This window comes from Dendropsophus ebraccatus, chromosome 6, assembly GCF_027789765.1.
Source record: "Dendropsophus ebraccatus isolate aDenEbr1 chromosome 6, aDenEbr1.pat, whole genome shotgun sequence".
In the NCBI taxonomy this organism is placed as follows: domain Eukaryota; kingdom Metazoa; phylum Chordata; class Amphibia; order Anura; family Hylidae; genus Dendropsophus; species Dendropsophus ebraccatus.
In genome coordinates this window covers 9236810-9250801 of record NC_091459.1, presented here as the reverse complement: position 1 = coordinate 9250801, position 13992 = coordinate 9236810, and the positions used below count along the sequence as shown (strand labels likewise).

The 13992-nt window shown below is 44.0% G+C and overlaps 2 protein-coding genes across 3 annotated transcripts; both read left to right on the top strand.

The window, feature by feature from the left end:
* Positions 1–1956: 1956 nt before the first annotated feature.
* LOC138795427 (uncharacterized) lies at positions 1957–7939 on the top strand. Its single transcript, XM_069974467.1, has 2 exons — positions 1957–2255; positions 7844–7939. Exons 1-2 carry the CDS (start codon positions 2043–2045, stop codon positions 7937–7939), a joined length of 309 nt encoding a protein of 102 aa, XP_069830568.1. The 5' UTR covers positions 1957–2042.
* Positions 7940–8299: 360 nt separating this feature from the next.
* On the top strand, positions 8300–13754 carry PTP4A1 (protein tyrosine phosphatase 4A1). 2 transcript variants are annotated; one of them, XM_069974466.1, is made up of 5 exons: positions 8300–8408; positions 9230–9322; positions 9969–10099; positions 10560–10634; positions 12466–13754. In XM_069974466.1, exons 1-5 carry the CDS (start codon positions 8304–8306, stop codon positions 12593–12595), a joined length of 534 nt encoding a protein of 177 aa, XP_069830567.1. In that variant the 5' UTR covers positions 8300–8303; the 3' UTR covers positions 12596–13754. The 2 variants fall into 2 exon arrangements, with proteins under 2 accessions (XP_069830567.1, XP_069830566.1); XM_069974465.1 differs by having other exon boundaries at positions 12462–13754.
* The last annotated feature ends 238 nt before the right edge of the window (positions 13755–13992 follow it).

Genomic DNA, 13992 nt, shown 5'->3' with positions numbered 1-13992 from the left:
ATCACAAATGCTGCCCAGGCAGAGGGGGGTGGGGTCCCTTACAGGCATTCAACGTGAATGCGGCCTAAAAAAAAAAAAAAAAAAAAAGTTGCTTCCTTCCCTCTGCTCCCGGGTGCTGCCCTAGGCACTGGACAACGGGTCCTGCCCTTATACCCTTTGGAAGTCTTGTGCTTGCTAGTAACAGCCGTTCTGATGTCCTCAGGCAGCTTCTTTGTCTTCACCATTGTGACAAAAGAACAAGAGCTAATGTGTTTACACAGATACAGGAGAAATCTCAGTCAGACTGACAATGTATCACAGGTGATTTTCATTTGCTATCTATCAGTGTTACTGTTCTGTGAAAAAAAATGTCATAGAGACATGGTAAAAATTTTGATCGGTCCGGGTCTGAGTGTTCACACCTGCACCAATCTGGAGAACGAACGGGGAGAGGAATACGATACAGCACGTCCTCTCCCAGCTCTGTGTCAGCATAATCAGTCAGGCTCCATAGAGCTCATTTACAAGCCCGACTGATCACGTGACTGTGGTCTTCTCCTGGCTCCATCTCCTGATCGGTACAGGTCTAAACACTCAGACCCAGACCAACCAAAACTTTTGACATGTCTCTATGAAGTGAAGTTTTGCAAAACGACAGTGACACTTTAAGGGGTTAAAGGCTGAGATCCAACCCAGTAAAAAAAAGTCCGGGGAGAAAGGCACTGCAGGCCTAGGGCATGGCTGCTCCAGGCCCCGCCTCATTGACACTGCTGGAATAAAATTTGTTGTTTAGTCCAAATACCAGCCCAAGGTGAAAGGTAGATCCCAGCACTACAAAACGATATCAGTGGTTTGGAGGAGCTGTCAAGTAGCACAGATTTGCTGGTACTTATAAACCCTATTTGTAAAGCCCCTATTACATGGGGCGATTCAGAGGAGCAAACGAGTGCTGACCTGTCAGGTCAGAGCTTGCTCCTCATTCCCTGCTCGCTGCCGATGCTATTACATGCGTCAGCTTCAAGAGGGTGGGGGGGTGGGGCTGCCCAGGTGATCGCTAGATCGTTCGGGCACCCCATAGCAGATAGCGGCAGTCTGCTGTGGCGGCTCCTATTGTTCGGAACAACGGCAGCATATTGCTGCTATCCTGTTCGTTGACGTTAAGCCGACATTTTGCATGTCAGCTGATCTTTGGCTCCTAAGCAATTATTAAACGTGATAACCAATATCGGATGATAATTGTTTCGCGTAACAGGGCCTTACGTTTTCTTTCCTCAAAAACACTTCAAATAAATCCTTCCGACCTTAGTACAAGATACAGTAGCCAGCGCTAGACTTGAATAACGCCAATGCATCCTCATAACGGTAACGTGACATCCGGCCGCTGCATTTTGAACCATTATAAAAACACCACAAAAACACGTTAACACGCTGCGTGAGAGCCCTGCCTAAGCAAGGTATCACTGCGAGGCTACTACAGCCACTTCAATGGAAATCCATCCTGTCACAGCTTCTTAGTAACAGCTGCAGAAAAACTGCACCGAGATCGGAGTCTGTGTGGAAACCAGTATGAGTGAGTCACCCGCTCCCGACCAATCAGCGCCTGCAGCGCGCCATGGAAACATGACAGAAACAATCTGAGTGGCCAGCTCCTCCAAATCACCTCAGTGCGCTCCCAGTCACTAAGCTACTATGGGGAATGGTGACCGCCCGACACCCGGATTCACAACGACACCCGCGCTACTCTCTCCTAAGTCTCCATCTAACTTAAGTTATTGAAAACGCAACAAAAAAAACCGCTTGAGCGCCGCATCTTATCGTCTTATATTACCGCCCCCCTCCCCCCCCCTAATACACGACGTGGGAGCTTTGATTGTTGAACCAGTTCGCACCGGCTTTTAGCGGATTGACGTCAATAGAGCACGTCTCCCGCCGTAACGCCCCTTTCCTGGCAGTGAGCTGCGCGCTGATTGGTCAGTCAGTCAGACACGTCACTGTCGATATATAATGCAGGCTTTGTGACGCAGGCGCCTCGGCGTAAGTGAGTCGTGCGTGAGCCGCGTCCCATGCTGTTTACTGGTCACGGAGGAGAAGTCAGTGAGAGGAGGTCGGGGCCGCATCCAGCCCGTCACAGGAGCTCACTACACCGCGCCCTAGCTACGGGATACGGCCGTCTGCTGTATGCTCCATCACCGCCAGCCCCACGGCCTTACCACCGATTCTTCCTAGGGACCGGCTGTATGATTAAGATACAATCTTCAATGAGTAAGCATAGCCCTGTAAGTATCGGCGCTGTTACCTCATAGATGTAGCCGTTATGGCGGCTCGTCTGCTGCTGCGCGCTTCGTCTCCGTGTGGCTGACTGGCCGCCATGTCTGTCGTCTCTCATGAGGTGATTGTATTATCGTCAGTGTCGGTGTTCTGGGTGTATACGGGGCTGTGTAGCATCGCTCTCCCGGATTACACACGGCGGCTGTGCGGGGACGTGTCAGGACTTGTCTGCCCGGACTCAGTATACAGCAGCTGCTACAGGACTGATCGCCTCACAGCGGCTGCTGTCAGTGCGTGAGCCGCCATTGTTCTGTCAGCCTCCTTGTATATGAAGCCTAGACTCCTGGTGTGGTGATGGATGCTTATATCTGACAGTCTGTATACAGAGCTGTGTAGAGTTGTATTGGATCCTAGTTACACCTTGTTTTCTCGTCTAGAGGACTCAGTAGAAATTGTAGCTTACAGAGCTGAAATTTCCCATCATGCCATGGTGGTTCCCCATCTGTAAAGCTTCTGCTGCTGACTTAGTTTTCTGGAAATCTTCTTGGTTATATAATGTGTATCGCTGGATCAGAGATGAGTCTGTAAATGCTGGCTATGCACGTTAAGGGCCTGTTCACACTATAGAATCGGTGCTGAAATTCTGCACGGACTTCTGCCTGCTATTTGTTTGAATGGGAGGGCTCCAGCGCCTTTGACATTTCACTATGAGCAGAGAGGAGTGTGAGCCCTCCCATTTTGGTAGTGTTCACACGTAACAGATCCGCAGTGGATTTCTTGCTGCGGATCCCTGCCCTATACACTTATGGGCAGACAAACTCGCAGCAGGATGAACATCTCACTGTGAGTATGTAGTCAGCCTGCCTCGGTAACCCCCTGTTGCCGGAGCGTATACATAACCATATCCACGCTCCGGCTTGCTTCGGGACTCCCGACGTCTTCACGTCCTGCTCAGCCAATCAGTGCGCTGCGACGGGGCAGCACACTGATTAGCCGAGCGGGATGTGCCAGGAGCCCCGAAGCAAGCCGGAGGGTGGAGAAGTTGATGTATACGTTCCGGCAGCGGGGGGGTTAACTGGGCGGCTGCGGACATACAGCGAGATGTTCATCCCTCTGCGATTTTGTCTGCCCATAAGTGTACAGGGCAGGAATCCACAGCGGGACTGTTACGTGTGAACGCACCCTTAAACAGATAGCAGGCAGGATTTGGCTGAGCCCTAAAGGAGAAATCTGGAAGTTTGAAAATAAAGCTGGCAACCAATAGGGGCGGGGCATAATACCAATACTTGCCTCTCGCTGAAGGCCATTTCACCGAAGCGAATCGGTGATTGAAGCCAGACTGCTCAGCCAGTCCATCAACCAGGTTGTGACATCGGCTCAGAAGAGATCCCGGAGTGCTGATCTAGCACTGGAGGGGCTCGGGGACAGATGAGTAACAGTTTATCCGTCCGTGTCTGTGTGTTCAGACCTGCACCGATTGGGAGAATGAGCTGGGAGAGGACGGTCCTGTGACTTGTCCTGTCCCTCCTTTGTGCAAGGAGGAGTAGGGCTCCATAGACTTTCATTATGAGCCAGATTACACCCCCTTCCCCCCCACAAAAAAAAAACAGTGCACTATGCTATACCTTTTCTCCCGGCTCGTTATCCCGATTGGTACGGGTCCGAGTGCTCAGACCCAGCCCAATCAAAACATTTGACATGTCAAGTTTTCCAAAACGGTGCCACTTTAAATCGGAGATCGGGAACCTTTGGCCCTCCAGCTGTTGCAAAACTAGAATTCCCATCATGCCTGGACAGCCAAAGCGAAGCTGAAGGGCCGAAGGTTCCCCATTCCTGCTTTAAATCAACCCCCTTAAGTTTTATTAATAAAAATGAATAAATAGATTTGCTGTCTTCACATGTGGAATTGTCCCAATTATTAAATTCACATTCCTCATCTTGCACGGTAAATGACACGGCAGAATTATTATTTTTTTTTATAACCTTCAAAAAAAAATTAAATATAAAACTGATCAAAAAGTCGCATGTACACAAGCATGATACCGATAAATAGTAGAGTTAATTGTAAAGTGCTGCGCAATCTGTTGGCACTATATAAATAATTATCATTGTGCAAAAAATTAGCCCGAAAGACCAAAAAAATAAGTTAAGGATACTAGAGAAATGTTAAATGAATTTGGTTTTTTAAAAAGGTTATAATTTTTAAAAATTAGTAAGTTATAAAGTTATGTAAGTTGCTTAGTGTCGTAATCATACTGACTTGAGAAACATAGATAACATGTTAGCTTTACGGGTATGTTGACAATGAGTGAAACAAACACAGAATCCCCTCTGCCTCAGTTTAATGGGATGCCACGCACGCCTCTGCTCAAAGAATTTAGTTGTTGATTCTTTGAGCGGAGGTACATGACGCCTCCCATTAACACACTGAGGCAGGTAGGATTCCAAGCGGAATAGCCACGGAATTCTGGGCCCTACCACAGGGCGAATGGCGTTAAAATGGTACCCCACCTGAGAATAAAAAATCTTTTTTTTCTCCTCACCTTTACCATGGCACCACAGGAGTTAACTCATGCCCTAGGTACAGCAAAAGCACAAACATGAGGTTAAAAGCCCCTCCCCTTCCTACTAGCATCAGTGCTTTTTCTGTCCCTGTAGGGCAGGCACGAGAGGTGGGGGATCTGTGGTGAAGATGAGAAGATCCCCCTGTTTGAAGATTTATTTCCCCTTACCAGCAGGGTTTAACCTCCTTCCTTCCCAGGGAGATGGCTGGCTGATTTTTGGATCTGGGGTAAGGGATGGCCCGCTGGTTCTCCTTGCGCCGCTGCAGTGCTCACCAAATGTTTTATGGAAGATTGAAGACATCCCCTTAAAAAAAACACATTGCAACTTTGGGAGCAAAAATTAATGACACACCTTTTTTTCGGAGAAGCAGTAGTTTTTCTTTGAGACAAAAGTGAACACTAAACAGGGCAAATGCAATGGAAAGATTACTTTTGTGTCCACTTCTGATTTTTACTTTGAAGTGTACCTGCTGCCCAAAAAAAAAAAAAAAAAAAAAAAAATTGACAAGGCAAAAGGTTTTATTGGTCAGGGTCTGAGTGTTCAGTGTTCAGCGCTACGAGCTCACTGTGAACAGACCTGCCCATTAGAATTTCATTGTGTCTCATCATGTGACACAGCCGGAAGAGAAATGTGCCAGTGCAGCTTCTCCTGATTGGTTACACGCTAATCACTCAGATCACACCATGTCAAGTTTTTTGTTTTTTTTTTGTGACAGTGCCTCTTTAACCCCTTTCTGACCAAGGACATAACTGTACATCCTTGGTCAGGTAGGGGAGTGGAGACCCCGCTCTAAACCATTGCGATCACGGGTGCTAGTAATAGCCCGGGACCGCAGCTATTTGCGATTGCCTTGCCCGCTAATGAGCCATTTAGATGCAGCTGTCCTGGCTAACAGCTGCATCTAAACTGCCATTTCTCCCCCTCCATGCCATGGTCTACTGGCCAGAATTGGGGGGGAATGTGTTTTTACGCCATTCGCCCTTGGGTAAAACTGATATGTTATGCATGTTCCTCAAGTTGTTACGATTAAAACGATATAGAACATGTATAACTTATATTGTATCTGATGGCCTGTAAAAAATTCAAACCATTAACAAATATACGTTCCTTAAAATCGCTCCATTCCCAGGCTTATAGCGCTTTTATCCTTTGGTCTATGGGCTGTGTCAGGTGTCATTTTTTGCCATGATGTTTACTTTCTATCGGTACCTTGATTGCGCATATACGACTTTTTGATCGCTTTTTATTAATTTTTGGGGGGGATTTGATGCGACAAAAAATGCGCAATTTTGCACTTTGGGATTTTTTTACGCTGACGCCGTTTACCGTGCAAGATCAGGTATGTGATTAATAGTTCGGGCGATTACGCACGTGGCGATAGCAAACATGTTTATTTATTTACTTTTTAAAACCTGGAAAAAGGGGGGTGATTCAGACTTTTATTAACACTATTAACAATTTTTTTTTTTTTTTTACACATATACTAGAAGCCACCCTGGGGGACTTCTAGTATGTACACTTTGATCTCTCATTGAGATCTTTGCTGTATATACAGCAAAGATCAATGAGATCGGCACTCGTTTGCTTTTCGGCTGCTGCAGCCGAAAACAAACAAGTGCCAGGCCGGGATCAGCGCCATCTTGGAGGAGCGATCTCTGCTACTAGACATTAGGGAAATGCTGTATCCGGTAATCGGATGCAGCTGTCATGTTTGACAGCTGCATCTGATTTCTGTATTAGCGGGCACGGCGATCGGACCGTGCCCGCTAATACCGGCGGTCCCGGGCTACAAGCGGCAACCGGGACCGCAGCGGTTCAGAGTGGGGTCACCGCGCGAGGACGTACAGTTACATCCTCTTGCGGGAAAGGGTTAAGTAACATTTAGATTTTTTAAAAGGTTTCAATTTTCTAAAAGCATCAAATAAAATAAGTTACACAAATTACATATCGTAATCGTACTGACTTGAGGAACATAGATAACATGTCAGTTTTACCATAGGACAAACGCTAAACACAAACGTAAAGACCCCCCCCCCCCCCCCCCCCCCCCCCCCCCGTTTCATCCTAGCTCTGTTCCTCCGTAAAGTAGTTGTGTCACAAAGAAAACTAAGGGTCCATTTACACAGAGATTATCTGCCAAAGATTTGAAGCCAAAACCAGGAATGGATTTGAAAAGAGGAGAACTCGCAGGCTTTACATTGACCTGTTCCCTATTTATAGTCTGTTTCTGGCTTTGGCTTCAAATGTTTCGCAGATAATCTTTCTGTGTAAATGGACCCTAGGTCTTTACTGATGTTATGTTAAATCATATTTAGGGTGCGTTCACACCTACAGGATCTGCAGCAGATTTGATGCTGTGTTCAGTTATTTAAATGAAATCTGCTGCAGAAAATCAGCTGCAGATCCTGTAGGTGTGAACGCACCATTAAGATGTACAATTATTTCTTAAAATGTATAATTTGACTCAATAAATCTCCATGTGCCTGTTTTGCTTGATAACCTGTTACCTTGGTTACAGCCCACTGGGCATCCAATAGGTTGGACCACTCATGCTTAGGAGCAGGAGAGCGCTGATCTCGCAAGTCCAGATCGACCTGTGTAATAGGGCCTTAATAATCGTTATCTTGTATATCGCTAAATGAGCTAAAGGCCCTATTACCTGAAGCAATAATCTGATTAATCGGGCACATATCGCCCTGTGTAATAAAGACAGCGATCAGGGAAGGTGCCAACAATCTTACTCCTCAGCAGATCATTGTCCCTTAAAGGGGCACTCTGTCCTAGTTAAAGGGGCACTCCAGCATCAGTATATAGAAAATAATTAAGATGTTGTTTATTACAGTCAGGGAGGCTTAACTGTAATAGATATCATTAAAACTGTGGGGCAGGAGCTAATCCTCAGTAACTGAGGGCAGGTTCTTTGGAATCGGGGCAAATAGTTTTTCAGTAATGCTGAATAGAAGAAATTACTGTGCTGAATAGAAGAAATTACTGTGCTGCGTGTTAACTTATTTTTTTTTTCTTTTAACAGCAGTTCTGTGGTGTTCTTGGTCACACATTTATGGAGTTTCTGAAGGGCAGTGGAGACTACTGCCAGGCACAGCATGACCTCTATGCAGACAAGTGAACTGTAAAAGAAATTCATTACTACTCCACTAAGAAACCCCCCTAAGAGCTGTCAACCTGGACAAGAAGTGTTGGATTAAATTTGGCAGTGCACTTTAAGCAAGGGGCTGATAACTGGATGGGGTAAACATCAGTGCACTACATGTGTTTTTTTTCTCAGTATTACTGGATTGAAGATTTGCTGCTTTTCGTAAGGAGGCTCATTTCACATTCATTGCTTCCATCCAAGCAAGCACTGAGAAGTTTATGTGGAGTAGAGTGAAGCTGAATTCAGTTTATAAACATAATTTCCTTTGTGATTAACTTTTTAAGTTTAATATAGTGGTTTTTTTTCCAAGTATTTAGCTTTTTTTTCTACTTAAAATATGGCCCGAATGAACCGCCCCGCTCCAGTGGAGATAACCTACAAAAACATGAGATTTCTCATTACACACAACCCCACCAATGCCACCTTAAATAAATTCATAGAGGTAAGTGAATCAATCCTTATTGTCTCTTATACTTACACTGTCGTCCCCTTTCTGTATGAAGACTTCTCTACACAGCTGTAAAGCCTAAATTCTGCTGTTTTCATAACTTTAGAATAGATGTCTTGGTGCTTGGTCCAGTAAAAATTGCTTTTTAACGTTGATGAACACTCACACCCACATCTGTTCTGTAGGCCCGGCCGTGACATCATCACCATCTAGGTCGTCCCATTTCAACGGCCACTGAGACCTAGATGATAAGGAGGGGAGGGGCCTATGGAGCTAATGTGGGCGGGCCAAGTGGCGCAGTGCCCATAAAGCCCCGCCCTGGTTGCACAGTCCACCAACGATAAAAAGCTTTTTTTTTTTTTTTTTTTTTTTTTTTTTTTTTTTTTTTTTTACTGGACCAAGCACCAAGACACTTATTTTAAAGTAAGGTATGAAAACTGCTGAATTTAGTTAGTTTCCAAGCAATTTAAAGTCCTAGACCCTGAAGTTGGCAGCTTCTCCCTACAGTCCCTGTGAAGCAGAAAAGGTATTTCCTCTTCTGGTCCACCTCTGCTTTTGGCACATCTTGAGGTATACCCTCCAAGACGAGTACAAAGTCTCATTTATGGTGTGTGGGCAAAATGAATGTCGCATGTGATGTCTGATAGCTGCATGACGTGGCATCATTGTGCAGCTATTTTATAGCCACCCCCTCTAGTCAGAAGGTGTGCTGAGGGTGCAGGGCTAGGATTGGAAGAGGTAATACCAATTCTGCTCCCTTTTTAGTTTTGTGGTGGCCTTATTTTGCAGAATTACATTTTTTGCATTGCTTACAGGAACTCAAAAAGTATGGAGTTACTACAGTTGTAAGAGTGTGTGAAGCCACCTATGATACTGCCCTTGTGGAAAAAGAAGGTATTCAAGTTTTGGTAAGTAAATCTGTTTGCTGACCTTTTGTAGGATAAATGGTCTCTAAATATCATTCATACCTTTAGTGAAATAGTGTAATTTTAAAGGTATTTAATCTGTTGCGATCAATTAGAGCCATATACTGAAACATGTTTGGCTTTTTCCCCCTTTTGAGTATATTATGGGTCCGCTATCTTGCCTAAGCTGCTGTTAACAGCATTAATGTCTATCTTTACAGCAAGGCTCATAGATATAGACAATTATCTCCAGACCCCATTCTTTGTATGGGGAAAATTTGTAAGCACGCTCTGTGACCTGTGTGACGGTGATTGCACAGGAAGGAGGCTGAGCTGCTATTCTTGTGATCTCAATTTACTGTATTTTTAAGCCCAATGACCACAATGAAGAATATTTTTAGGATTTTTAAGAATTTATAGATTTATTTTTAAATAAAATTCTTTAAAGGAATACCCCAACGTACCAACTATGTAACTATATGTAACATAACATTTAAGCATATTGTTGGAAAGGTCTACTTGCTCTATATAGCTGCAAAAAAATAAGACTTTACCAGTGCGGTGATCTTGCATGTATCTTCTGAGCTTTGAGAAGAATATTTTGCCTGGGTTTCCCTAATAAGTGTTTGGCTTTGTTTTAAACCTATAGGACTGGCCTTTTGATGATGGTGCCCCTCCTTCTAGTCAGATTGTAGATGACTGGTTAAACCTTCTGAAAGCTAAATTCCGTGAAGAACCTGGCTGTTGTATTGCAGTCCATTGCGTTGCTGGGCTGGGCAGGTATGTGTTAATAATTATTGGATTTCCACTAAGATACCAGTTTTTAATAAAGGGATTATGCTTAGTACCAGGACTGGTGGCTTAATAAAATGCACCACATAAATCATTCACAACTTCATTAGAACTGTGAATTTCATCATAACCATATGGGCAGGGAAATATTGGAAACGGGTGGTAATGGCACATGCTGCTTTAACTGGAGGGAGCAGACACTGGGACTTATCTGCATATACTTTGTAATGGCAGCAGGTGAAGATGTGCAGGTCAAGGGCATAGCTTCTCCAGTGTCACCATTATGGCAGAGGCTCTGACATATACAGATGAGTTCCTGCCACTGCTGTGGTGCAGTGATAGTCCCCTCAGTGCTTTTCAGGTTACTTAGATTGCGCTTTTGTGGTTAAGTAATAGATTGTGGGTAGATAAAAGTGATTTGTCACTAAAATGTGTCTTTTTCTTCCAGAGCTCCTGTACTTGTTGCCCTTGCTTTAATTGAATGTGGGATGAAATATGAAGACGCAGTTCAGTTTATACGGCAGTAAGTATATGATTGGGAAATTTCAAACACTGAATATTTAGATTATAATTTTTTTCTCTTTTTATGCTGTGCCAGCACAGTGATCCTGGTGGCACGGTCCATTTTATTTTATTTTGTAAACTCTGCCAGGTTCCCACGCAGTTTACTGCTTGAGCACCAGCCTGGCTTGGAGCACTGGGGGCAGACTCTGTGCCCCTGGTATGCCTGTAACCCTCCACCTCAGTGACATGTCCCTGCTTGATTTTAATGAAGGCATGTGACCGGGAGGGTTTATCGGCACTCGGGGGGTGGGGGCGCTGGGTATGCCACCAGTGTGTCGGGCTGGTGCTGAAGCAGAAAATTGCACTGAGCGTGGGAACTGGCAGTGTTTTTGCAGGTACGGCTAAAAAGTGGTGGTTACATTTACTTTCAAACACACTATATGATTTGGTGGAACATAGAATGCTCACTAGTGCCCTCTTGTTAAAAGGCTCGGATGTTGCCAAACACTGCTAGCAAAGTAGGGTATATGCATCCCTCCCCAGGGCACGTCAGTGGGACTCTGAACCATAAAGTGAAATGATAAAGTATTGGTTGGTAACTAGCTTTTATGATTCTACAATAATAAAGGAATATTTTATTAGCGACTGTGCTGAACCATCACTTTACTGTGCCTTGAAGTACTGTAATGGTGCCTATACACCTTCAGTAGCCATCAGCTCTCCATGCTGATAGACATAAGCTCATGATTTTAGTGTGCCAGAGCATCTGTGTACCTTTTATAGAGGGATACGCAGCAGCCAGACAAGTCTGGAGCCACTGTATCCCTTCAAAAACGAGAGATGGGCCGTGACACTCCAGATTTTTTTTTTATTTTGTATTAAATGTATGGGCACATTTAGTGTTAAACGGGTGGTGTAACAAAGAAAAGCAAGAAATGTAGTGTCAAGAAGCAAGAAGCATGCTGTTACCATGCAACGGTGCAGACACTTTCCCACAATCCCCCTTTGCTGCATGTTAAATTGACACTGTCACCCCTTTTTGCATTATAACTTCTCTACACAGGTGTAAAGGGTAAATTTTGCAGTTTTCATCCCTTATTCTATATCATACATCATGGTGCTTGTTGCAGTAAAAAAGTGATCTTTTATAATCTGCAGATTGTGCTACCTGGGGGGAGCTTCACGGGCGCACCGCCACTTAGTCCCGCCCACATCGTCACCATAGGCCTGGCCCCTCCAGGTCATTGTGCTACCTGGTAAGGGGCTTCATGGGTGCAGCGCCACTTAGCCCCACCCACATCACAAACATAGGCTCTGCAATGTCATCTGCGTATAGGCATTGTCCCCTCGATGGCCATTGGTCTAGGCCCCACCCCCTCTAGCTCAGCTGCTGAGGGGGCAGGACCTATGTGATGTGGGTGGGGCTAAGTGGCGCTGCGCCCATAAAGCCCCTCCCAGGTAGCAGAATGACATGGAGGGGCCAGGCATATGGTGACGATGTGGACGGGACTAAGTGGTGCTGCGACCATGAAGCCCCATATGCAGATTATAAAATCCCTTTTTACTGCAACAAGCACCATGATGTATGATATAGAATAAGGTATGAAAACTGCAAAACTTACCCTTTACACCTGTGTAGAGAAGTTATAATGCATAAAGTGGGTGACAGTGTCACTTTAAAATGTTTCGTTTAACATAATGTATTACTGTAGATCTTGTGTTCTTCGAGATGCCACCCTTTTGATGTCATGCACATTGTGACACATGCATGACTGTCATTGAAATGTACTTTCATTTTCTAGAACACTTAATGAAACGACTCCTTTTTGGTTTTTGTCTTTAATAGGAAGCGCCGTGGAGCTTTTAACAGCAAACAGCTGCTTTACCTGGAGAAGTATCGTCCCAAAATGCGGTTACGTTTTAAAGATCCCAACGGTCATCGTAATAACTGTTGCATTCAATAGACACCTCCTTTTCTAGCTTCAAAGAAAGAGGAAGATGAAGATTATCGACCTGATCAGGATCCAATGGTTAACGTTTTATAGGTCAAGCGATGCTTTGAAAAATGTGTAGGTCACAGCCCTTCCGTGCTGATGTCACGTAGATAAATGTAATTGAGCTTCGATGATTTGCTTATTTGTTGTGTTTTTATTTTAAAGTCCCTCCTTACTACTAAACTTATCTAATCACGCAGTAAAAAAGGTTCATGTCATTTTCCCAAAACTTTCAATGAAGCGAATGAGTACGCAATGCCAAATCACCCAGCAAACTTTTTTTTTTTTTTAATAGTGCAATACATGTCAGCGGTAGTGTTACTTTTATTATAGTCTTAAACATATTGCCTAAATATTTGCTGGCTGCTCACTGTAAGTTTACATCTTCTCCCACACTAGCTGGAAAATCCAGGCTTGCACAGGTTGCTGTGCGAGTTTTGTTTTTTCCTTTCATAACATTGCCAATCATGCATTGAGTAGGCTTTATGCCATATCATCCTAAACTTTTTCTGTTTTGTAAAAGCACACCAACTGTATTGTACAAGTCTCCAGACGAAGCCTTACTGTTGAAATTTAATGTCTGCACCTTAGGGTGCACTTTACATGGAGGACCTTGGTGTGGTGTATTTTATTTTTATTTTTTTTCTAGTAAAATGTTGCCTTTTGTCTTGTGCAGGAAGTGTAGAATATGCCATTTTTTTTTTCTTCTGTAACTTTGTAAACGAAATGTAGACGCTTTAACGTAGCTGGATTCTTAAAGTTTCTGAAAGGTCCTTTCTTTAATTGTACATTTAGACAATTTTCCAATAATTGCTTTGTGACTTATTTTATTTCCCTTCCTTAGGTCTGCTTTTGCTAAGGCAGAGCTCAATGTCTGTAACATTTTGTATGCCTTTTGAGCTGTGTAATATTTGGATACTTGATTTTGTTTTATTATGTAATTGATTAAAAAAAAAAAAAGTGATCCGTATCAATGTTAGCTTAACCATATATTTATACAGTTTTGGGAATGTGTGGTGTTAGTACTGTGGGAGAATAAGTTACCAGTGTTTCACCAGCTTGTAAAATGTAGTATGAAAGCATAAACGTCTAAATAAAGAAGGATATAAAGTCTGATGTTTCATTGGGCTTTTCCTGTGCATGGACTGCTTGTATTTGTGGCAAATTTTTTGTTCTTCTAACCCAGGGGTAGGGAACCTTGGCTCTCCAGCTGTTGCAAAACTAAAACTCCTATCAAGCATGGACAGCCAAAGCTAAATCTGCTTTTATCCAGCCGCCCTATGACAGCACCCCTGGAGAGGACATCCCACCGCAGGACAGAAAACCTGAGAAGATAAGCGACACGCCTCAAGTTTAGGTTTCCTGTCCTGCGGATTGGAGGCC